This window comes from Sapajus apella, unplaced genomic scaffold (assembly GCF_009761245.1).
Source record: "Sapajus apella isolate SASKATOON/1434 unplaced genomic scaffold, GSC_monkey_1.0 scaffold2, whole genome shotgun sequence".
Lineage (NCBI taxonomy): Eukaryota > Metazoa > Chordata > Mammalia > Primates > Cebidae > Sapajus > Sapajus apella.
Genome location: NW_022436942.1, coordinates 71,044,431 through 71,067,814, shown reverse-complemented (window position 1 = coordinate 71,067,814; position 23,384 = coordinate 71,044,431). Strand labels below are relative to the sequence as shown.

The 23,384-nt window shown below is 46.2% G+C and overlaps 1 protein-coding gene across 3 annotated transcripts in view; it reads right to left on the bottom strand.

Annotated features, from left to right (window-relative positions):
* Positions 1–17,192, bottom strand: part of OAS3 (2'-5'-oligoadenylate synthetase 3) — a 29,540-nt gene extending 12,348 nt beyond the window's left edge. For 2 of the 3 annotated variants that reach the window (XM_032240371.1, XM_032240378.1), the window contains exons 1-7: positions 16,671–17,191; positions 12,633–12,915; positions 9,520–9,695; positions 7,209–7,447; positions 6,069–6,222; positions 4,997–5,341; positions 3,232–3,514 (exon numbers count right to left, since the gene is read on the bottom strand). In XM_032240371.1, coding sequence (XP_032096262.1) covers positions 3,232–3,514; positions 4,997–5,341; positions 6,069–6,222; positions 7,209–7,447; positions 9,520–9,695; positions 12,633–12,915; positions 16,671–16,847 — 1,657 coding nt within the window. In that variant the 5' untranslated portion in view covers positions 16,848–17,191. Of the gene's footprint in view, positions 1–3,231; positions 3,515–4,996; positions 5,342–6,068; positions 6,223–7,208; positions 7,448–9,519; positions 9,696–12,632; positions 12,916–16,670 lie in introns of all 3 variants that reach the window. The other variant, XM_032240384.1, reaches the window with a different exon arrangement.
* Between the last annotated feature and the right edge of the window lie 6,192 nt (positions 17,193–23,384).

The window sequence follows — 23,384 nt, the reverse complement described above, 5'->3', positions numbered from 1 at the left end:
GAAAAGCTGTGTCACATAGTGGTTAAAGAAGTGAGGTTTAGAGGCCGATAAGCCTGGGTTCAAATCCACGCCAGGTAATTTTTGCCTCTTCTGGTCTAGTTTCCTCATCTGTAAAAGGGGATCAAAAGTAGCACCTATCCTTCTAAGGCTACTGTAGTAATCAATTGAAATCTGCATGTGAAATGCCTACAACAGTGCATAGAATACCTCGTGTGCTCAGTAAGCAGTAATTATTGTTATTATTAACGTTATCCTCCAGAAGAAGAAAAACAAGGCACAGAGAGAAAGCTAGAATTGAGTCTCATTGCTCACTTTCTTAAGATTGGCCTCTGCAATAAATAAATGCCTTCTTCATGAAAGGTGACTGTAGAAGTTACCCACTGGCAGAACAGGGCTTCAAGGAAGCTTGCTGCTAGGGCTCTGGGTTGGGGGAAAAGGAAAATCCCCCGTGAGAAACTGGGACCCCAATCCTGTGCTAGATGTGGATGTGAAGTCCAAATTTATAGTATCCGCATGGTGAGGAAATCCCAGACTATTAAATTAATGCATAATCTCGCCTGGGAATTAGTGAAACTCTTGGAGTCAGGTAGAAGCAAAATGAAAACTTGGTCCCCCAAGGAATATTTCTCCAACCCAGGGCACAAGGAACTTCCACCGGAAAAGCAAATACAACAAAAGCTCCACAGACCCCAAAGATGAGTTCACAATAAAAAATTACAAACCACATGAGGACATGATGGACCATGAGGGAGAGGCAGGTGACACAAAAAATAGGAAAATTATCACCTCAAGAATTTGGGGGTAATAGGACAATCTGAGACACTAAAATAAGCATGTTGGCAATTATTAAAGACATCAAAGAAACTGAAACCACAATGAAAGAATTGAAGTCTATGAACAAATAACATATTGATTTAAGAAAGAGACAAACAGAACTTCTAGAGGTAAAAAAGTAATTGAAATAAAAAAAATTAAGGCTAGGCAGCAGAGTAGACATTATTTGAAGAGAGTTTATAAGCCAGAAGCAAGGTCTGAGCCACTGAAAATCAGGCAGCCCTGACAGACAGAGATGGGAACAATGAGAGAGATGAAAAGCCATGGAGGATGAGCTAAGAAACCATCCAACGGATTTCCAGAAGTAGAGAACAGAGGAGATAGGGGAGGGGCAGTATTCAAAGAGCTATTGGAAGACATCTCCCTAAAAGTAAAGGAAGAATTGAGCTCGCAGATTCAGGAGGGAAAGCACATTTCAAAGAGGACACATTAAAAAGAAATCCATACACAGATCTATCAAAGAGAAACTGAAGAATACTATGAACCAAGAGAAAGTCTTAGGGAAATCAAAACAAAATGAAGAAACAAAAAAACCACATGCACAAACGAAAAATAGATCATTACAACAACAAAAAAAATCAACAACGGACAGAAGACTTCTCATCAGCAACAACAGGTAAGAAGACAGCAGGCCTGAGGGGGAAAACAAGTGTCAAACATCAATGCCAGCATGAAGGTGAAACAGAAAGGGTTTTAGACAAAGCCTGAGAAAAATCTGTCACTTATAAATCCTTTCTGAGAAAGTACTAAAAGATGTCTTTCTGTAAGAAGGAAAATGAATCCAGAAGCGAGAACTGGAATCAAGTAGCAATGGTAAAAAAATTTTGTTAATTATATTAATAGGTTTTAATTTGCATAGACTGTAGAAACAAACACAAAAGGAATCATCTCCCCTATTATTAATGTCTGGTAGTTTAGTTCTAAGATTTTAGTAAACCCTCGAAAAGCATTATACTATTGTTGCTTGCTTAATTTTTGTCTTTTAGCTTTGTGATGCCTGTAGAGGGTACAATTTAATAACACATGCCTGAAAATAAAGAGTGGAGAGGGTACACCAGGAAAATGCTGACAAAAGACGACTGCTCTCAATCAATATGAGACAAGAGGCTTTAAGACAAAGATAACTTAGGAATCATGAAGATTAATACTTACTGATAAAAGAACAATCCAATAAAATATAATAATTATATGCTTATATGTCCTCAATAACATGGCCTCCGAATATTAAAAGCAAAACTTTACAGAATTGCAAGGAAAAATGGAAAAATCTCCATTCAGCACAGGAGATTTTAAGATATCTCACTCAGAAATTGAGAGACCAAACAAAAAATGACCTGAACAAAAAATCATAAGCTAGATCTAAAGAAGTCTGCATTCTACAATGGAAAGCATGCGCTCTTTTTTTTTTTGGAGATGGAGTCTCAGTTCACTGCAACAACCGCCTCCCAGGTTCAAGCAGTTTTCCTGCCTCAGCCTCCCAAGTGGTTGGGATTACAGCTGCACACCACCAGGCGAGGCTTTTCTTTTCTTTTCTTTTTTTGTATTTTTAGTGGAGACAGGGCTTCACTATGCCAGGCTGGTCGTGAACTCCTGACCTCGAGCGGCCTGCCTGCCTCAGCCTTCCAAAGTGCTGAGATTACAGGCATGATCTACCACGCCTGGCTGGAAAGCATGCATTCTTTTCAACCATGGGCAACCTAGAAAATGCCAACAAATTCCAAAGAATTGATATCACATAGAGTATGTTTTCTGATTACAATCTAAAAAAAGATAATAAGTAAATGCCGAAAGCAAACAAAATCCCAAAATATCCGTTTGGAAAGCTACTTCCAAATATTCATGGATGAAAGAACGAGCAGTAATGCCATAGTTAAAAGTACAAAGTATTGAGACTGGAATGATAATACTAAATTACACATGTCGAACAAAAGATTTGCCTATAGCTAATGTGGCACTGAAAGGGAAATGGGTAGCTTTAATTGCATTGACTAAAACTGACAGTTACTAAGCTAAGATTCACCTCCAAAAGTTAAAAAAAAATGAACCATAAAGTAAACCCTCTAAAATAAGGAAGAAAATTATAACATGAGACATTTCTTTAAAAAAAAATACCAATCAGATATGTCTACTGTTAACATTTGTTAAATCTGAATTGGGGTACATGGGTGTGTGATGTCTTTAGTTTTCTGTATGCTTGAGACATTTCATAATTAAAATCTTTGCAAAGTTAAAGCACTAGTTATAAGATTTGATGGTGATGATTACTTTCAATATCTCAAAGTAGTTTTCAATGCTTGGTCAAGCAGGAGAATTAGGATCACAAAGAGGACAGCACCCCTGTTAGATGGGCCCCTGAGGTCCCTATCACTCTCCAAGGCACAGGCTGGGCGCCCTCACCCACAGCATCAAAGGCAGGCAGCAGGCTAACATCCGCCCAGCTCTTCAGGGCTGTGGACACTAGCTGGAACTGCAGGGCCTCAGGCACATTCTGCTCAGGAAACTGAAGGCTCAGTTCTGAGACCTGGTCCTGCCACCCGGCTTCTAGCTGCACTCGCATGTCATCAAGGATCTCTGTACGGCGGGCCCCCTGGTCCTTGTAGGCCGTGAAGCAGTTGAGGAAGATGATGAGTTCAACATCACAGTTATTCCTTAGGTCTGTGCCCCGGCCGAAGGAGCCCCCCTGTGGAGAGAAGAACAGCTCTGACCGGGGACCCTCTAGGAGCCTGGGAGTCAGACTATGATCGCATCACCTGCACCCCATCTACAACCTGGAAACTGCCCTCTCGCTGATGTCAGGTCTGGGCACTATGACAGAGGCCGACTGCATGGGTCCTGTGGCCTCTGAGAATCATGGCACAGAGTCAAGTTGTATCTGCCTGCACCTGCCCTCTGATCCATGAAGCCTGAGCAAAGCCAGACCAATCTGGAGCAACAGATAACAGGGGCGGCGACCAAACATTTTATACTACTCTGCAACGCCTACCGACTGCACATCTGCCAAACGAGGTCCCAAGGCCAAACAGGGCCTGCACTTGTGCTCTGCTGCCCTGTTTCCATCAATCCCCTCCCTCTCTTCTTCTTTCCTTCCTGCAACATTTAGTGAGCACTTACATGTAACGGGATATCACACGGGGTAGCACACATATGCCGGTACAGTAAGTGCTCACTAAATATTTGTTGCAGGAAGGAAAGAAGAAAAGAGGATAAAAAATTTCTATTCTCCTGGAACTTACATGCTGGCTGGGGGAGGGGAGGAAGGGACCATCAGTAAACAGTAGGTCTGGAGAAGACGCAAAGCGTTGTGCAGAGCAGAAAGGGGACCAGGAGTGCAAGACTGCAATTTTAAATTGTGTGGTCAGGCCTCAGTGGAAGGGGACAGAGGGAGACCAGGGCCCATCCTGCAGGACTTGAAGCCTGTGGGAAGTAGAAAAGTTCCTTTTAAAAGTTTCCTTTCTTGTTAAAGAATAAATGTGCTAATAACTTTGTTAAGCTCTATTCTATGCAGCTGTTAGACACGCCATGCTTACAGGCACGACGTACATTCTACGTCCTTTTACTTTAACCAAGATATCTGTGCTGGACATGCTCACAGGCATGTCCCAGCTCTCCATTGCTTTTACCTGTTTAGAAAGTTTTTAAGTTTTTGGCCAACTGGGTTTTAGTTTAGATTGTGAGGTCTGGCTCCAGCCAACAGAGATCAGACACAGCGGTAAGGACAACCCCAAATGCGTAAGGGATAAATCTGTGTGTTTTCCTTTGTTCATTGTACTCTCATGACACAAGGGCTAGCGAAGGTACCCTTCCTGCAGTCCAGGAAGTAAAAATTCTATTGCTGAAAGACCCTTTGTCTTAGTGCTAATTTTTCTTTGCAGCACTGAGCATCTATTTCTAACAAGGCCTCCTCTACACCCTGTGAAACCATGGAGGATTTTGAGCAGAGGAGAGAAGCAATCTGATTCTTGTAATAGTGTTTTAAAAATGGTATCATTAAAAAAAGAAAAACTAAGATGGCACTTGAATATATTTTATTTAAACAAGCAAACCATTCTTCCTGGGCCGTCCGGTTCCCCAGCCCAGCCTCAGCTCCGTTGCTGTAACTCCTTCCCCTCCCCACGGTGATCCCTCAATAGGGTCCCCCTGTGTCTCCAGTGGCCCAACTCACTTTGCTGACTCTTGAGGCTTTGTGAACACACTTCTCACGGAGGCAGCGCAAGATGACATCGATGGCCCTTTTCACCTGCTCCTGGAACTGGGGGCTTGGCTTCAGGTGGTCCTGGATGAAGCGGTCCAGCTCCTTGGTGGGGATCTGAGGCAGATCCAAGGCCATTCCCGGCACAGAGGGGGCGACACTGGCTGCCCCAGCGGCACCGGGAGCTGGGCATGAGGGTGACTTGCTCCCTGTTCTTGGGTGCACAGCATTGAGGCTCTTGCTGTTTTTAGGGGTCTTCTGGTTAGGGTCTAGCTGGATGGGGTGGCCCAAACCTGAGCGCCTGGCACATGGAAGGCCCTGGAAGATCATTGAAGGAGCTGCCTCACTCAAGTGCAGAGGTTTCTGCAGCCTGACGCCTTCTCTCCCCAGCTCCCGCCCTTTGTACAGTCAGGGTGACTGAGGCTCAGAGAGCGGAATTGGGAGGGCCACGGCTAACCCACATGGCATCTTTGGGCAGATTTGAAAAAGGTGCATTTCTGAAGGGATAAACTGCAAAATGGGGCCCCTTGTGATGAGCAGAAAGGCCTGGTGGGCAGACAATAACTACAGAAAAACAAAGGGCTCCTTCCCCCGGGCAGTTTCAGCTTGGTGACTGGACTCTTTTACATGCCTGCTGCCTCTGCTTTTGGTTTGTTTGTTTGAGATGGAGTCTTACTCTGTCACCCAGGCTGGAGTGCAATGGTGGCATGCAATCACTGCAACCTCCACCTCCCTGGTTTAAGCAAATCTGCCTCAGCTTCCTGAGTAACTGGGATTACAGGTGCCCACCACCATATTTTGTATTTTTAGTAGAGATGTGGTTTCACCATATTGGCCAGGCTGGTCTTAAAACTCCTGACCTCAGGTAATCTACCCACCTCGGCCTCCCAAGGTGCTGGGATTACAGGCATGAGCCACTGCACCTGGCCGCCTCTGCATTATAAAGCCTGTTCTACACCATATGGCACATAGTAGATGGCTCAGAAAACACTGGACACATAAACAAAGTGCAAAACCGAAGGGTCCTGGGACCCCCCTCACTCACCGGCCCTTCCCAGGGCTGCACTGGGTCCCCCGTCCCCTGTAGAAAGCATGGCTGGTCACAGCAGGATGCTGCCTCCTGGGCCAGCAAATCCCAGTGCCAGGTTGCCCCATTCCCCACGTCCCATGTGGGGTCAGCTGGGTCCAGGATCACAGGCCTGCAATTTCAGAGAGACAAGAAGGTTCTCATTAGCAAGAAAGTCAAGATCAGGGTTTCTGGAGTGAAACAGACCTGATTCCAAGTGCATCTCTGCTACTTTCCAGCTGTGTGACCTGGGGCAGATGATTTACCTTCTCTGAGCCTCAATTTCCTCATCTGCACAATGAAGATCACAACAATGCCTGCCTTGATGAGCCGTTGTAGAGATTAACTTGGAACAATGGTTCTCAACTCTGACTGCACATTGGAGTCACAGGATAACAGGATCCACTCTCAAGGACTCTACGTTACAACCTACAATTCAGCAATTTCATTCCTAGGAATATTTCCAACAGATATGCATCTGCACTGAAAAACATGTCCAAGAATGTTTGTAACAGCTCTATTTGTAATAGCTCCAAGCAGAAAGAATGCAAATGTCCATCATCATAGAATGGACAACATATTTTGATAAATTCACACAATGGAATACTATACAGCAATAAAAAAGAATGACCCACAACGATACAGCTAAACGTCAAAGATTCAATTTTGAGGAAGAGAAGTCAGACACAAAAGTACATGTGGCATGATTCCATTTAAATAAGATTTAAGAAAAAGCACAACTGTAATTATAAACATGTCAGCGGGGTTATTTTGAAGGTTACTGACTGAGAGGGGCTGTGTGGGGTGCTGGAAATATTCTGGGTGGTGATTTCTAAGCATGCACTCTTCACAGTCATCAGAATGTTCACTATCTGCTATATATCAGCAAAGCATTCACACATAAAACATGTGGGGTCGGGCACTGGTATATTTTTTAAAACTCCCCCAGGTAATTTTAACGTGCATCTGGGCTCAATCCAGTAAATTAAAATGTGTACATGTAGCATTTTGCTTTGGCCCACACTCAAGCCCTCAGTAGATGTGACTGGTTTTATCCTTGTTAATTATCTCCCCCTGGCCCCAGGACAGGAGAGCAGGTGGTGGCATATTAGGAGGTACCTGGGTCTCTCAAGCTGCCGCTGCAAGAACCGCCCGACGGCAGGGTCCTCGAAGCCGTAGTTGACGGTCCAGAAAACACACAGGTGCTGATGCTGTTGGATCAGGTGCAGGACAGTCCGGAGGCCTTGGGCCAGGCTGAAAGCATCCTTCTTACAGCCCTGCTCCCAGGCGAAGATAGTCAGCAGTTCCAGGGCATAGACCGGGGGCAGCGTCTCCTTCTGCAACCCCTGTGGGAGCACCTGTGAGAGGGCATGGCAGGGGGCTCAGAAGGATGAAGGGGAGGAAAGAGAGCCAGCTCTCTGCAGAACCAGACTGGGGACCTTCCAGGCTGAGCCTGGGACAAGATGCTGTGTTCCAACCCTGTTTCAATCACAAGTGGCATTTCTCACCAGCCCTCACTGGCGGCTTCGGCAAAGTGGTGGCTTGTATGATGGGGGAGTAGTGGGAGGGAGGGGTGTAAGTTTCAAGCCCCCAGGCAAGGAGCAGTCAGAGAGAAGCCAAGGGTAGTGTGAAACTGCTACCTATCCTCAAATAAAGGTCAAGCAGATCTTCGGTCCCCGTTGTGTGGCTGACTGGAGAAGGACATCAAATGGTCGCCCTCCCACTGCTGGGGTGGGGTGGGGCAGTGGGCCAGGGCTCTGTCCTTCCCTCCTTGCTGCCCCCTCCCAAAATGCATGATTTCTACTTGTGTACCATATACTTGGGATCTCCATGTAACAGGGAGGGATTACTCCACGCCAGGGCAAGAATCCCAGGCCTCTGGGTTACTCCGGAGTGGATGCTTCAGCTTGCCAGCAGCTGACCCACCTGGCCTGAGGCACCCAGCATCTCCACATTCCCTCCATTCACCCCCTCTCTGTGGGGTTACAAACACACCTGGGTGCACATATGTACCCACCACCCAGGTCAAGATAGAATTTCTAACGCCCAACCAGGCTGGCTCCATAGTTGTATTAATTAATTAATTAATTAATATATAGACAGGGTCTTCCTCTGTTGCCCAGGCTCAAGTACAGTGGCTCAGTCATAGGTCACTGCAGCCTTGAAATCCTGGGCTCAAGTGATCTTTCCACCTCAGCCTCCTGCATAGAGAGGACCACAGGCATGAGCCCCCATACCCAGCAGTTTGCCCTTTTAAGAAGTACCAGGCTATTAGTATTTCTACCCCGGGAGAATCATATGTGGGAAGAAGCTGAGTAAGATTTACAGACGCATATATTTCTTTATGTGCAAGTGGAGGAAACAGAGGCCCAGAGAAGGCTAGAAACTTGTCCAGGGTCACACAGTAAGAAGATGGCTGAATCCAGAATCTCCTCATAGCTAGACCTCCTTATGATGACTAGTCCATCAGAAGGACCAAGCCATGTGCTGCAAGATTTTGGGGGAACCTGTTCCCTCATCTCTAGGCACAAGCTGGACACAGCTCTCTCAGTGCATAAGAGTCTGTCAACAAACATGAACAGAGCAAGGGAGCATCCCTGGGGCTGGGGATCAAGGTATACTGACCACGTATTACCTCATACCGAAGCAGATAGGCCAAAGCCCTGAGTATGAAAAGAAATACAATGGAAAGCGATCGGATGGCAGGAAATAGGAAAGAATCATTTTACAAAGTCAGGACAGGGAAATACTTTTTTTTTTTTTTTCTTAACATGGAGTCTGGCTCTGTCGCCCAGGCTGGAGTGCAGTGGTGCAATCTTGGCTCACTGCAACCTCTGCCACCTGGTTTTCAAGTGATTCTCCTGCCTCAGCCTCCTAAGTAATTGGGATTACAGGCATGCGCCACCACGCCTGGTTACTTTTTTGTATTTTTAGTAGAGACAGGGTTTCACCATGTTGGCTAGACTGGTGTTAAACTCCTGACCTCAAGTGATCCACCTGCCTTGGCCTCCCAAAGTGCTGGGAATAAAGGCGTGAGCCACTACACCCAGCAGGATGGGAAAAGACTTCTTAAGACACACAAAGAATAAATCATTTTTAAAAGGCTATATCTAAGTACATTAAAATTTAAATATTTTGTCTGACAAATAACTTTTAAACAAAGCAAAAGCCCAAGACACAGACTGGAAGAATGTTGGAAGAATGCCTTATATTAACTAAATAAGGATCAGTATCCACAACACATAAAGAGCTTCAACAAATCAATAACAAGACAGGTAACCCAAGAGAAAATAATGCACAAGAGGCATAAACAGACAATTCCCAGAAAGAGAACATGAATGGCCACTAAATGTAAGACAATAGTTTCACGACCATGACAGTACAAAGCAAATAGTCACACGTCTGGAGCAGCCCTTCCAAGTGGCTTCACCTGGCGGTACCAGTGCTTCACCAGCAAGATCAGGTTCTTCAACTTGGCTGGGCGAATGTTCACAAAGTTCCTCCGCAGCTCTGTGAAGCAGGCTGCGTACTCGCCCGCTTGGCAGCCACTGTTGAGGAGGGTGGAGTAGACTCGTGGCTCAGGTTTGATGCCAGAGGCAGACTGACCTGTTAACATGAAGCACTGTGAGTTAGGAATGGTGCTAAGGACACAGGATGGAGGATGGTGTTGGTGCCGAGCTCAGCCTGGGGTGCTGAGAGAGAACGGGAAAAATTTGGAGGGGAAGAAATCTGGCAACATGGGAGTTGGGGGACTGGGAAGAGAGCCTGGAACTTTTTAGGAAGCAGGGAAGAAGAGCAGCACTCGAGAATGCAGAGGGAGAGTTCCTCCATCCCAAATGGCCAGGCAGTATCTACAGCACCAGCTCGAACAGGAGCAGATGCCTTCCAAGATGGCTAAACAGGAAAGATGCTTCCAGCTGAGTCAGCAGTACCGGCAGTCTGGCAATTCTCTCCTCCCTGAGCTTTCCTGAAAACATCACTCTACACACCCTTAATTAAAGGGTGCTATGGAGAGGAAAATGATGCCCAAGAAATAAAAGGCAAAAAGCCCTGATCCTTTAGCAGTGGTTGCGATGGCTTTCACCTGTAATCCCAACACTTTGGGAGGCCAAGGTGGGCATTTTATATGAGGTCAGGAGTTCAAGACCAGCCTGGCCAACATCGTGAAACTCGGACTCTACTAAAAATATACAAAAATTAGCCAGTCATGGTGGCACTTCCCTGTAATCCCAGCTACTCTGGAGGCCAAAGCATGAGAATCGCTTGAACCCAGGAAGTGGAGGTTGCAATGAGCTGAGATCGTGCCACTGCACCCCAGCCTGGAGGACATAGCAAGACTCTGTCTCTGAAAATACACACACACACACACACACACAAATTTACTGCCTACTGGGTACCAGGTGGAAGGTTTTTACATGTATCTCCACAACCCTATGAAGCAAGTACAATTCTTCATCTCATTTGATGGCTGAGGATTCCACGCCTTCCCCAGGATTATACGGCCAGCATGCCATGCAGTCGGGATTTGAGCTCAGAGCCAGTGGACTTTACATTATGCGCCTTCTCCTTCCCGGCTCCCTACATTATGCGCCTTCTCCTTCCCGGCTCCCTACATTCTGCGCCTTCTCCTTCCCGGCTCCCACAGGCATGGCTTGGGGGAAGTAAACACTCTCCATAATTCCCCGAGGTTGCTGCTGTCGCTTGCCTGCTGTGTGGCTTTGGGTGGGTCACTGTATGTCTCTGAGTCTGTTTCCCCATGAGTGAAATTAAAGCTGAAACAGTAGAGACCTCATAGGTTTGTTATGAATAATCCATGAGATAAAACCTGTCAAGTTCTTGGAATAGTTAAGCATTTAATATGTAGTAACTAGTATGATTAATACATGTGTACCTAGGCTGGGTGCAGTGGCTCATGTCTGTAATCCCAGCACTTTGGAAGGCTGAGGCGGGTGGATCATTTGAGCCCAGAAATTCAAGACGAGCCTAGGTAACATGGTGAAACCCCATCGCTACAAAAAAAATACAAAAATTGGCCAAATGTGGTGCGTGCCTGTAGTCCCAGCTACTTGGGAGGCTGAGGTGGGAGGATTGCTGGAGCCCAGGATGGAGGTTGCAGTGAGTCAAGATCACACAACTACACTCTAGCCTGGGTGACAGAGTGAGACCCTGTGTCCGTGGGCTGGGCGCAGTGGCTCACGCCTGTAATCCCAGCACCTTGGAAGGCCGAGGCCAGTGGATTATGAGGTCAGGAGATCGAGACCATCCTGGCCAACACAGTGAAACCCCGTCTTTACTAAATATATAAAAATTAGCCATGTATGGTGGTACCTGCAGTCCCAGCTACTTGGGGGGCTGAGGCAGAAGAATTGCTTGAACCCAGGAGGTAGAGGTTGCAGTGAGCTGAGATCACACCACTGCTCTCCATCTTAAAAAAAAAAAAAAAAGAAAAAAGAAAAAGTGTGTACCTGTGTGTGTATGTGTACCCAGTAAGTGGGTACACTAGGCATGGGATACCAGGCATAGGGGAATGTGGCTATCTGCCCAAAGGATAAAGCTATCCCCCAGATCATCAAGGCAAATAATAATCAGAACAACAATAATAGAAAGAACAATAGAAATAATAATTGTGAACACTCTACAGCCCTTATCACATGCTAGACATTCTTGCCTTTTTTTTTTTTTTTTAGAAGAGTCTTATTCTGTTGCTCAGGCAAATAGATTATAGTGGCGAAATCACAGCTCACTGCAGCCTCCGTGGCCTGGGCTCAAGCAATTCTCCCACCTCAGCCTCCCCAGTAGTGGGACCACAGGGAGGCATGCACTGCTACACCTGGCTATTTTTTTAAATTATGTGTAGAGATTAGGTCTTGCTATTTTGCCAAGGCTGGTCTTGAACTCCTGGGCTCAAGCGATCCTCTCACCTTGGCCTCCCACAGTGCTAAGATTACAGGCATGAGCCACTGCGCCTGGCCAAGAGGCACACTTTCAAGTTTGTTACATCTATTAATGCATTTAATTCTTCTGACAACTCTGTAACATTACCATTATCCCCACTGTTATTATCCTTATTTTACAGATGAGGACACAGAGGCATATTTTTAATCTTAACTCGAGCATAGGTATATTACGAAGAAGAATGCAAAAATCACATTCATGTTTTCAAGATATAAGACAAGATTTTGCAGAATTCTGGTTTTGTCCCCAGACCCCAACTGCTAGTCACACGTCTAACTGGCTTAGCTTTTGGGAGTATTTGTGGAAGGGTTGAGCAGTAACCGCTCCAGGCAGTAGCTGAAGGAAACTCCCAGATGCCTGGGGGAGGACCAAGTATCTTGACAGCAGGACCACAGATCCAGGAGGATGTGGGCTTTCTCTGCCTTTGTCTAGCACAAGTCTAATATGTTTAGTACACAGAGTGAGGCTGAGAGAGGGGTAGAGGCTGGCCCAGGTCACACAGCAACGGTGGCTGGGCTAGAACTGGAAGTCCTCTGCTATTCCCAATGATTTTGCCCCCAATTCTGGAATGGTCCAGGAACCCCTTACCCAGGACATTGAAGGCAGGCACCAGGCTAACATCCATCCAGTCCTCAGGATCTCTGGATGTCAGGCGGAACTGCAGGGCCCCAGTCATGTGCTGCTCAGGAAACTCGAGGCTCAGACCAGGGACTGGGCTCTGCCACCAGGATTCCACCAATGTCCGCATTTCACTGAGGATGTCTGCACGAAGGGTCCTCTGGTCCTCATAGCTCTTGAAGCAGTCGAGGAAGATGACAAGTTCAGAATCACAGCCACCCTTGAGAGCTGTGCCCCGGCCAAAGGAGCCTCCCTAGGCAAAGAAAGGTAACTCAGAATTCCATACTGTACAATTCAGGTGCCCTTACAGCCCGGCAGGCAACGTGAGTGAGGCGAGTGTGCTGGGGAGACACTGTGGCCATCAGGCTGTAGGCATCAAAGCCATGCGGCAATGTGGGTCCAGGGTAGCCAGGTTTAAGGTTTCAAGAGAAGCAATTTTAATAGGTAAACCCATAGTTTTTCATTTTTGGTTTTTCCATAGAAACAGGGTCTTGTTCTGTCACCCAGTCTGGAATGCAGTGCCATAATCATAGCTCACTGTGGCCTTGAACTCTTGGGCTTAAGCGATCATCCTGCTTCAGCCTCTAAAGTAGTTGAGACTACAGGCACATGCCACCATGCCTGGCTAGGTTTTACATTTTTTTTTTTTTTTTTTTTTAGATGGAGTCTCACTGTCACCCAGGCTGGAGTGCAATGGCACAATCTCGGCTCACTGCAACCTCCACCTCCCGGGTTCAAGCAATTCTTCTGCCTCAGCCTCCCGAGTAGCTGAGATTACAGGTGCTTGCCACTATGCCTAGCTAATTTTTGTATTTTTAGTAGAGACAGGGTTTCACCATATTGGTCAGTCTGGTCTCAAACTCCTGATCTCATGTGATCTGCCTGCCTTGGCCTCCCAAAGTTCTGGGATTACGGGCATGAGCCACCATGCCCAGCCTACATTTTTTTTTTAAGAGATGGGATCTTGCTATGTTGGCCAGGCTGGAGTACAGTGGCTATTCACAGATATGATAGTAGCTCACTGCAGCTTGGAACTCCTGGGCTCCAGTGATCTTCCCACCTCAGCCTCCCATGTATCTGAGATTACAGGCATGTGCCACCATGCCAGGCTAAATCCATAATTTTTGTTTTATTTTTATTTTTGAGACAGAGTCTTGCTCTGTTACCCAGGCTGGAGTGAGTGGCACCATCTCGGCTCATTGCAACCTCCACCTCACGAGTTCAAATGATTCTCCCACCTCAGCCTCCCGAGTAGCTGGGACTGCAGGTGTGCGTCACCACTCACACCCAGGTAATTTTTGTATTTTCAGTAGAGATAGGGTTTTATCATGTTGGCCAGGCTGGTCTGGAATTCCTGATCTCAAGTGATCTGCCCTCCTGAGCCTCCCAAAGTGCTGGGATTACAGGCATGAACCACCGCGGCAGGCCTAAATCCATGATTTTTAAATGTTGGCAACTAACTTTTGAAAAACCTAAGACCACAGGTAAAACAAATTCTGCTTTGCAGAACACATGTTCGCAATCTTTGCTCAGAATGGGTACAGAACTGTGGTATGACTCACTGAATTTCCGAGACCGGTCTGGTCAGTGTTTCTTTTGGCAAAGCTTCCAGGCTGAGGATTTGGAAAGGAAACTCCTAAGCATTGTCAGAGCCACTGCTTTGCATCTGGGATCTGACATCTCTAATCTCACTTCCAACACAAAACAACTGTGATGTAGTTACATGTGGTTGCAGATATGGGCAGTGAGGCTCAGAGTGGTGAAATGAGTTACACAGCCAGTAAACAGCAAGAACAAGGATTGAGCTGTTGATATTCACTCGGTGTGGCTGGCAAAGTACTAAATATTAGGAAAAGTTACACACTGTAATCTCAAACCTTTTGGAAGGCCAAAAGGTTTTATTGAGGCATGCTGAAGGCAGCCAGCTCACGAATATTAGCATAGGAAAGAGACAGAGACGATGAAAGCCCTCCCAGGTTAAGTCTGTTTGCCCCATTGTCCTTGTTTCCACTCTGTTTACTCATGTAAATTTTGTGCTGGGTGGTCCTCTCAGGGAAAGATCAAAGGGGAGTTACCTGTTGGTAGTGTTTACTCTGGGCCCAGAACCTAACGTTTTTATCCTTCATAAAACTATTCTTTTAACCATGTTAATTATCCACAAATGTGTTAACTTAGAACCTCTGTTGTAAAATCTTGACGGAATAAATGTGTGGACGGACAGAGGGTCTGGGTCGATTGGTTGCATTTCACCCTCTGAAAGCAGCCAACATCCATCCCTAGCCCACTTGTATCACTGAAGCAGATGTGAGAGCGCATTCATTCATTCATCCATTGTTGAGCCAGGGTCTGCAGGCCAGGCTTCTGCAGGTGGTTGTTGACGTCTCATTGAGCCCTCCAAGCGCATGTCTTGCCCTAAACTGGGACCCCTATTTATCCCGATGATTATGCCAGGCTTTGACTTCCAGTTCCCACAATGTGGGGGCTGCTGACAACGTGGGAGCAGGGACTACTACAGGCTGGCCACCTCCTGCACGTTCTGCACACTCTCATCTCACTGAACCCTCCTCGTAGCCCCAGAAGGAAGGTACCATTATGTGCTCACTTTACAGAGGAGGAAACAAAAGCACAGGGAGATTGTGCCAGAGACCCCTCCTCTGCACCTCTTTCCAGGGAAGCTAAGGATGCCAGGGCTTTCTCTTGCTGCACAAGAATCCCTCCTGTCCATCTCTGAGGTAAAAACGGGACTTCACACCTCCTTGGCTACAAGTCTCTCCTCTTCCTTCCCTACCTCCCAAGCTGAGAGTCAGCCCCAGCAAACCACCAGGTACTCTGAGGCCATCTCTACTCTGTTTTCACCCCCTCCCCTGACAGCCTCCAAATCTGCTCTGTCACATCCAGGTTCCCTCGACCACTCCTGGCACCCCCAAATTTACCCTGACGATAAGATAGTTCATGACTTGCCTCCTCCCTGAATCTGCGAGTGTCCTGGGGTCACAGTGGCATTGTGGCTGTATTTAAGTGACAAAAAGTGACTTTGAGCCTGGGCAACATGGTGAAATGCCATCTCTACAAAAAATGCAAAAATTACCTGGGTGTGGTGGCTCACACTTGTAATCCCAGCACTTTCAGAGGCCGAGGCACTCTGGATTACTTGAGCCCAGGAGTTCCAGACCAGCCTAGGCAACATGGCAAAACTCAATCTCTACAAAAAATGCGAAAAATTAACAGGGCATTGTAGTGTGCACCTATAGACCCAGCTACTTGGGAGGCTGGGGTAGGAAGATCACTTGAGCCCAGGAGGTGGAGGCTGGAGTGAGCTGAGATTGCACCACTGCACTCCAGCCTGGGGGACAGAGCAATACTGTCTTAAAAAAAAAAAAAAGAAAGAAAGAAAGAAAAGAAAAGTAACTCGGAGCAGTAGTTTAGTATCTACCCTCAGTTTCCCTATCCATAAAACAGGTACAATAATACGTACCTCACTGAATGTGGGGATTAAATGAGATAATACTCATTTAATGAGATAATTTTCATTGGTATTTAGTAATGTCTCAATAAATTGGCCTATTCCGGCTATTATGGAGTATCATTACTTCTGTGTCCTTAGGGTCTGGCATAGCCTGAGGCCCATGGTCTGTTTGAATGCCTGGGTGAATGAGTGAGTGAGTTTTTGAAGGAGCGGATGAGAGGCAGCCCTGAGAGCCCAGATGCAGGAATCGGGCTACTTGGGTTTGAATCCCGGCTGGGCCTCTTACAGAATTGGACAACGTCACTGTGCCGCTCTGTGCCTCAGTTTCTCCATCTGTCAAGCGAGGGTTAAGAGTACCTACCTGGCTGTTATGTTCAGGGCACTTAGCACAGGGCTGGCACATTGGAAGTATCTGGTAAAGAAATGAATGAGAAGTGCACAGGCCGTATAAAGCCACCCCCACCGTAAAGCTATGTGAGGCTGAAGCGTCCTCCTAGGACTGTCCCCTTTCGACACATAAAGAGCCTGAGGTGGGACCTCACCTTGCCAGTTTTCAGCACCCGCGGGGCAGCGGCGCCAGGACGGCCTTCGCGCTCCCTCAGGGCAGCGGCCAGGGCGCCCAGGGCGCGCCGCGTCTTCTCCACGAACTCCTTCCGCGGCTGCAGCCTGCTGGCCACGAACCCGTCCAGCGCGGCGGCCCGAGTGCGGTACACGTCCATGGCAGCCCGGCTCAGGTGCCAGGAAGCAAGGCTCCGCCGCCGCCTCTGGGTTTCGGGTTTCGTTTCCTTGCGCGGCTCTCCCCACCACGCCCAGCTCGCTGGCCCCGGGGGCGGGCGCTGCGCCGGGTCCTAGGTCCTCGGTCCCTCGCGGGGCGTGAAAGGGGGACGGACGCTGGAGATCCTGCCTTCCCCAGCTCCCTCTCCTCCTCCCCGAAATTTGCGGAAACTCCCCGCTTTCAGTTTCGTTTCTTTCTAGCAGCTCTGGCACCCGGCACCCGCTTCCTGGTCCCCTTTCTAGCTACGGCTTCTTCTCCTTCCTCTCCCTGCTTCTGATCAGCCGTCCCTGCCCCCACCAGCTCCAACGAACTAATCACAGCCTAAAGAAATGTCCTGACAGAAGCAGGTCCACAGAACACATGAGTATATATTGAGTAATATACTCTGAGTATTTCAGAAACGTGCACGTTTTACATGAAAAAAACAAAGTCAGGATTTAATAAACGAACTCCTGCCTTGCTCTCTGGCTGAGGGATGGTTCTAAACACTGCTACCGCCACCAGTGATAATAAGGTACACCTGGAGAATCTCACGGACTCCTCCCAACAGCCATGGTGTAGGTGCTGTTACCATCACCCATTTGACAGATGGAGAAGTCAAGGTACAGAGGAACTATGTACTTGTCCAAGGCAGCACAGCTGGAAAGGTGTCTGTCAGGATTCAAACCCAGCCCAAGTCCACAGCGCTGCCCTCTTCAGAAGCCAGCTCTTCCTAAATAATTTATACATGTAATGCAGTTCCAATAAAAATTCCATTTTTGAAAACTTCAAACATTTGATTCTAAAGTTCATCTGCAAGAATTAAAAATTATTTCGGAGGAGAAGGGAGGAAGGAAGGTTGGTGAGTTTAGAATGGTACCGTGCACAACAATACTACATAAGAAAACATGACAAAGCTACAACAGGGAAATATCCTCTTAGAACTGGCACAAGGCTGAGAACCTGTAAGCCATAAACTGCAGAGTGGAGATTTGAATCCAGGGCCATTGCGCTTCTATCTTCATGGCCTGACTCCTCCTTTTTCTGCTTATTTCCTGCTGCTTCTCCACCCAGGTTCCCAGAGACTGCACACCTGAGCTCTCTTCCAGGTCTGGCCCAAGCCATAGCCTATCTCCTTCCACCCCATTTTATTAAAAAACTCACTGGTCCTCTGTTCTGTCTGCTCCGGGACCCAGCGTTCACTCTAGCTCTGAATACATTTCAGGTAACAGTCTTAGCTAGTGCTTCCCGAAGTCTGCACCTTAACTGAAAGGAAATAGGATCAGAGAGTGAATTTCAGAGGTCATGGTCAATGAGAGGGAGAGGTGCTGGGTCTGTAGTATGTACACACAGGTGATATTTTTAGGAGTGAATGCTGCATCACTTGGACTATTCAAGTATGGGCAGGAGACTATTTTGTAGGCCAGGTGTTGTGGCGGGGATTTAAGTCAAGGGATTCAGCAATGATTTTCATGCTTGCCCATTAATCACGATCTTCTTCCTGAGTCACAGGCTACTTTAGAAACTTTTCATTCAAGATAGTGATTGAATACACACTCAAGATCCTATTAAAATAGCAGCAAATACATGTTAAAAGCATAATGGAAATCAACAAGGTTGGAAACTGAGAAAGGGTGCAGTCAAGGGACCAGGATGTTTGAGGCATTTTCAGAAGATGAAACGCAGAAGGGTCAAGATTGGGTCAGGAAAGTGGACCGAACACACGCACAAGTCTTCAATGTCCAACCCAGGCCTCTAGAAATGGCGGGAAAGAGATGGAAAAACTTTAATAATGTTGCTGGGTTCTAAACAGAGGTGCCCCAGGTGAACTGGAAACTGAGATCCCTGAAAGAGATACAGGATTGGATGAAGGAAGAAATTACAGCCAAAACACGTAAAGGAGGAGTGCCTATGCAGAGTGGAGAGGGCTCTGAGGAGCTGCAGGCTCCAGGCAGTGGATTTGAAGAGAGAAATTAAATAATAACAATGGTCTGTAATTGCTGCATAATAAAATAAAGTTTACTGTGTTGTACAGTGTTTAATATAATACCTCCCCCTCAGCTCTGCTTATGCAAAAATATTAAACCGCCTTCCTGCAACCATTTAACCCTTATCTATCCTGCCCACGTTCTTCACAAAGTTCCCAGGCATCTAAAAATCCCTGCTTTTCTTACTCTGGTTAGCTACAAGATCACAAAACAGATAGAAACTGCAAAATGTGTTTCTCAAGAATGTTACTTTTCAATATAAAGTACATCACAAGACATGTTACACATTAACTGTTCTTTGTTCTGGCTTCTGTAAACCTGTTAACTACTGCGTCATCCTGAATGTATAAAAGGTACCCCATTTTCTTTGTCCTTTGCTCAGTTTTCAGATGCAAATCCACTGAGCCGGTGCACCTAAATAAAATCCTCCTGTTTCACCCATTGGTCTCTCCGGTCTCCTGATATCCACAACAGATTGAAGGAGGAGAAGAGACCCTAGGTTAATGGTCATGGTTGTCAGTTGTGCTGGCATAGCAATGACAGCCTCTAAGGACATGTGATCTCCCACCCCAACCTTTCTGTGTTGAGTAATAGGAAGCAGAAGTGCCTATCCCAGGAGGGAGCAGTGAAGATGGGCCAGAGAGGCAGGGAAGTGCCCAGCACACCTGACCACATCTGGAAAGAACAGGAAGCCCTGTGTGCAAAATACTTGTTCCTGGCGCTTCCTCCTTCCTCACCTCTGACTCCAGCAGCAGTAAGAAGGTACTGACTTCACAGGGAGACAAGCAGAACATCCCCAGTGAGCAAAAAGCACACATCCAAAGTTGTCAAATTATTTTGGGAGATTGAACGCTATGACCATAAAAACTCACATGTAAGGACATTGAAATAATCAATAAAGGAGAAGAAGTCTTCTGTGGTCTGAATTTGTCCCCCCGGATCTATGTGTTAGAAACTTAATCCCCAGTGCAGCAGCTGGGAAATGGGCTGTTTGTGTCATGAGGGCTCTGCCCACTTGAATGGATTACGGCCTCTATGAAAAGAGCTTGCAGGGATGAGTTCATTCTCTTCTGCTCTTCTGCCATGTGAGGACATGGCGTCCCTCCCTCCACAAGCCACAACATTCTTCAGCGTGCCATCTTGGAAGCATAGAGACCAGGCCCCAACCTGCTGAAGCCTTGATCTTGCACTTCTCAGTCTCCAGAACTGTGACAAATACATTTCTGTTCTTTATAAATTACCCAATCTGAGGCTTTCTGTTTTAGAAGTACAAATTGGACTAAGACAGTCTTGGAAATATATAATTAACATCCTCAGAGGGATTGGATATCATATCCATTATAATTATTCATTATATTCCTAATTATTCATCATATCCATGAAATAAGAACAGTTATGAAAATCAATAACCACCACCATCACATTGGAAGTGAAAAAATAATGCAGAATAAAACCAAAGAAGAACAGAAAAACAAAACCTTCTTCATAGATAGGTTGAATAAATATATCTGAAGATAAAACTGGTAAACTGGAAGATGGAATGGAGGAAATTACTCGAGATTACAGGAAAGCAGGACATAGAGAAAAAAGGTATAGAAGACAACTTATGAGATGTGGAAGACAGATCCATTCCTTATTCTTAAAAATATTTATTGAGGCCAAGCACAGTGGCTCATGCCTGTAATCCCAGCACTTTGGGAGGCTGAGGCAGGTGGATCACTTGAGGTCAGCAGTTTGAGACCAGCCTGGCCAACATGGTGAAACTCCATCTCTACTAAAAATACAAAAATTAGCCAGGTGTTGTGGCAGGTACCTGCAATCCCAGCTACTCAGGAGTCTGAGGCTGGAGAATCCCTTGAATCCAGGAGGCTGAGGTTGCAGTAAGCCAGTTCACACCATTGCACTCCAGGCTAGGTGACAAGAGTGAAATTCTGGCTCAAAAATAAATATTTATTTATTTATTGAGTGTATGGTAGGCACTTGTCTAGCACAGAACATGTGTGGTGAATAAGTGAAAGGCCCCTGTTCTCATGGAATTTATATTCTAACAAGAGAAGATGGACAAAAATTAAGAAGCAAATAAATGAGAAAATGTTGGATTCATGGCTAGATAAAATCTTAAACAGAGGAGTTTTCTGGGGGGGTGCTTGCAATAGGTCACCCACAGTTGTGGGTGTAACAAAATGTCTCAGAATATCTGTTACACATTCCATTACTACTGTCAGACGTATTCTTGGTTGATACAGCAGCAAATCATCTGCTGTTCTCCTTGGAAAACTATTGTTTGTTGCCTATATATAAAAAGTGACAGTACCCACCTATAGGCACTCCCTCTCATTTTGCCTGTCTGCTTAGGGAGACTCACTTATCACCGTGTACTCACCTGGGAAGAAATTGCTGCTGGTTTCTTTTTGAAAAATAATTTTTTTTTTTTTTTGAGACAGAGTCTTGCTCTGTCACCCAGGCTGGAGTGCAGCAGCACAGTGAATCTCCGCTCACTACAACCTCTGCCTCCTGGGCTTAAGTGATTCTCCTGTCTCAGCCTCCTGAGTAGCTGGGATTACAGGCGTGTGTGCCACCATGTCTGGTTAATTTTTGTATTTTTAGTAGAGACAGGGTTTCACCATGTTGGTCAGGCTGGTCTCAAACTCCTGACCTCAGATGATCCACCTATCTTGGCCTCCCAAAGTGCTGGGATTACAGGTGTGAACATCGCACCTGGCAGAAAAAGAATCTTAGGTTGCATCAAAAGAATAAGATGGATGCATGGATGGATAGGAGGATGAAGAAATTGAAGATGTGTAATCAAGCAAGTGCAGTAAAATGTTAACTGTAGAATCTATGTGGTGAGTATATGGGTGATTGTTCATGGCAAAATTCTTTCAACATGTCTGTTTGGAAATTTTTCTTAATAAAATGTTGGAAGAAACTGGCACACTATGGCACACGGGCTGCATCTGGTCCAGCCTCTGCTTGTTTTTGTTTTTGTACTTTTTTTTTTTTTTTTCCAGACAGAGTCTTGCTCTGTAGCCCAGGCTGGAGTGCAGTGGCATGATCTTGCCTCACTGCAACCTCCACCTCCCCAGTTCAAGAGATTCTCCTGCCTCAGCCTCCCTAGTAGCTGGGAGTACATGCGCTAACCACCACACTCATCTAATTTTTGTATTTTTCATAGAGATGGGGTTTCAACATGTTGGCCAGGCTGATCTCGAACTCCTGACCTCAAGTAATCCGCCTGCCTCGGCTTCCCAAAGTGTTGAGATTACACATGTGAGCCACTGCACCCAACTGTTTTTGTACTTTTTAACGTGTTTAGATGGTTAAGGAAAAAAATCAATAGAAGAACAATAAAAAAGAAGACTATTTTGTGATGTGAAAATTATGAAATTCAGTGTTCATAAATAAAGTTTTATTGAAATGCAGCTATACCCATTTATTTATGTATTGTCTATGGCTGCTTGCATGCGGCAACAGCACAGACGAAGAGTCCAACCGAGGCTGGACGGTCCAAAATATTTACTATTTTACTATTTAATATTTACTACATGGCCCTTCAGAAAAACTTGGCCCATCTAGCAACTGCTGGGCACATAGGCGGCCCTTAACGATAGCTGCAGTGATCCTCATTTCACAATTCTGTTTTGTTCTTCTACATCAACACTAAGAAACGTTACTCATGACACTATGATTTTCTTTTTCCTTTTTTTTTTTTTCCCAGAGTCAGTCTCACTTTGTTGCCCAGGCTGGAGTGCAATGGCGTGACCTCGGCTCACTGCAGCCCCTGCCTCCTGGGTTCAAGTGATTCTCCTGCCTCAGCCTCCTGAGTACCTGGGACTACAGACATCCATCACTGCGCCTGGCTAATTTTTATATTTTTAGTAGAGCAGGATTTCACCGTGTTAGCCAGAATGGTCTCGATCTCCTGACCTCGTGATCTGCCTTCCTTGGTCTCCCAAAGTGCTGGGATTACGGGAGTGAGCCACCATGCCCGGCCGACACTTATGATTTTCAAAAATGATTTTATTTAATCAGCTGGCAGTACATGAGGGACTAAGAGTAGGGGAAGAGTGACGTTCAAGGAAGGATCAGTTGACAAAGGAGGGAATGACAGTAAGACAGTGTGTTCTTCCAGGAGCTGATGCCACTTGGAGTCACAGTGCTTGAGGAACTGCATAATAGGCTGGAAATGGCAGATTTCTATGATGATCCTTCATCACAACTAGGAATCATTTGCATTACCTCCATTTGACAGATTATGAAACTGAGGCTCAGAGAAGCTAAGTGACTTGCCTGGGACTGTACAGCAAGACAGGGCAGGGAATGTGTGCCTATGGAGCTTAATTAAATGGACAAGGAAGCACGGAGGCATTGGGGTAGAGGCTAAGAGCACAGGCTTTGAAGGCTGGCAGTTCAGGATTTGAATCCCAGCTCTGCCACTCACCAGCGGCAAGACTTTGGGCACACTGACTTCACCCTGTCTGAACCTCAATTCTCTCATCTGTGGCAATGGGAAG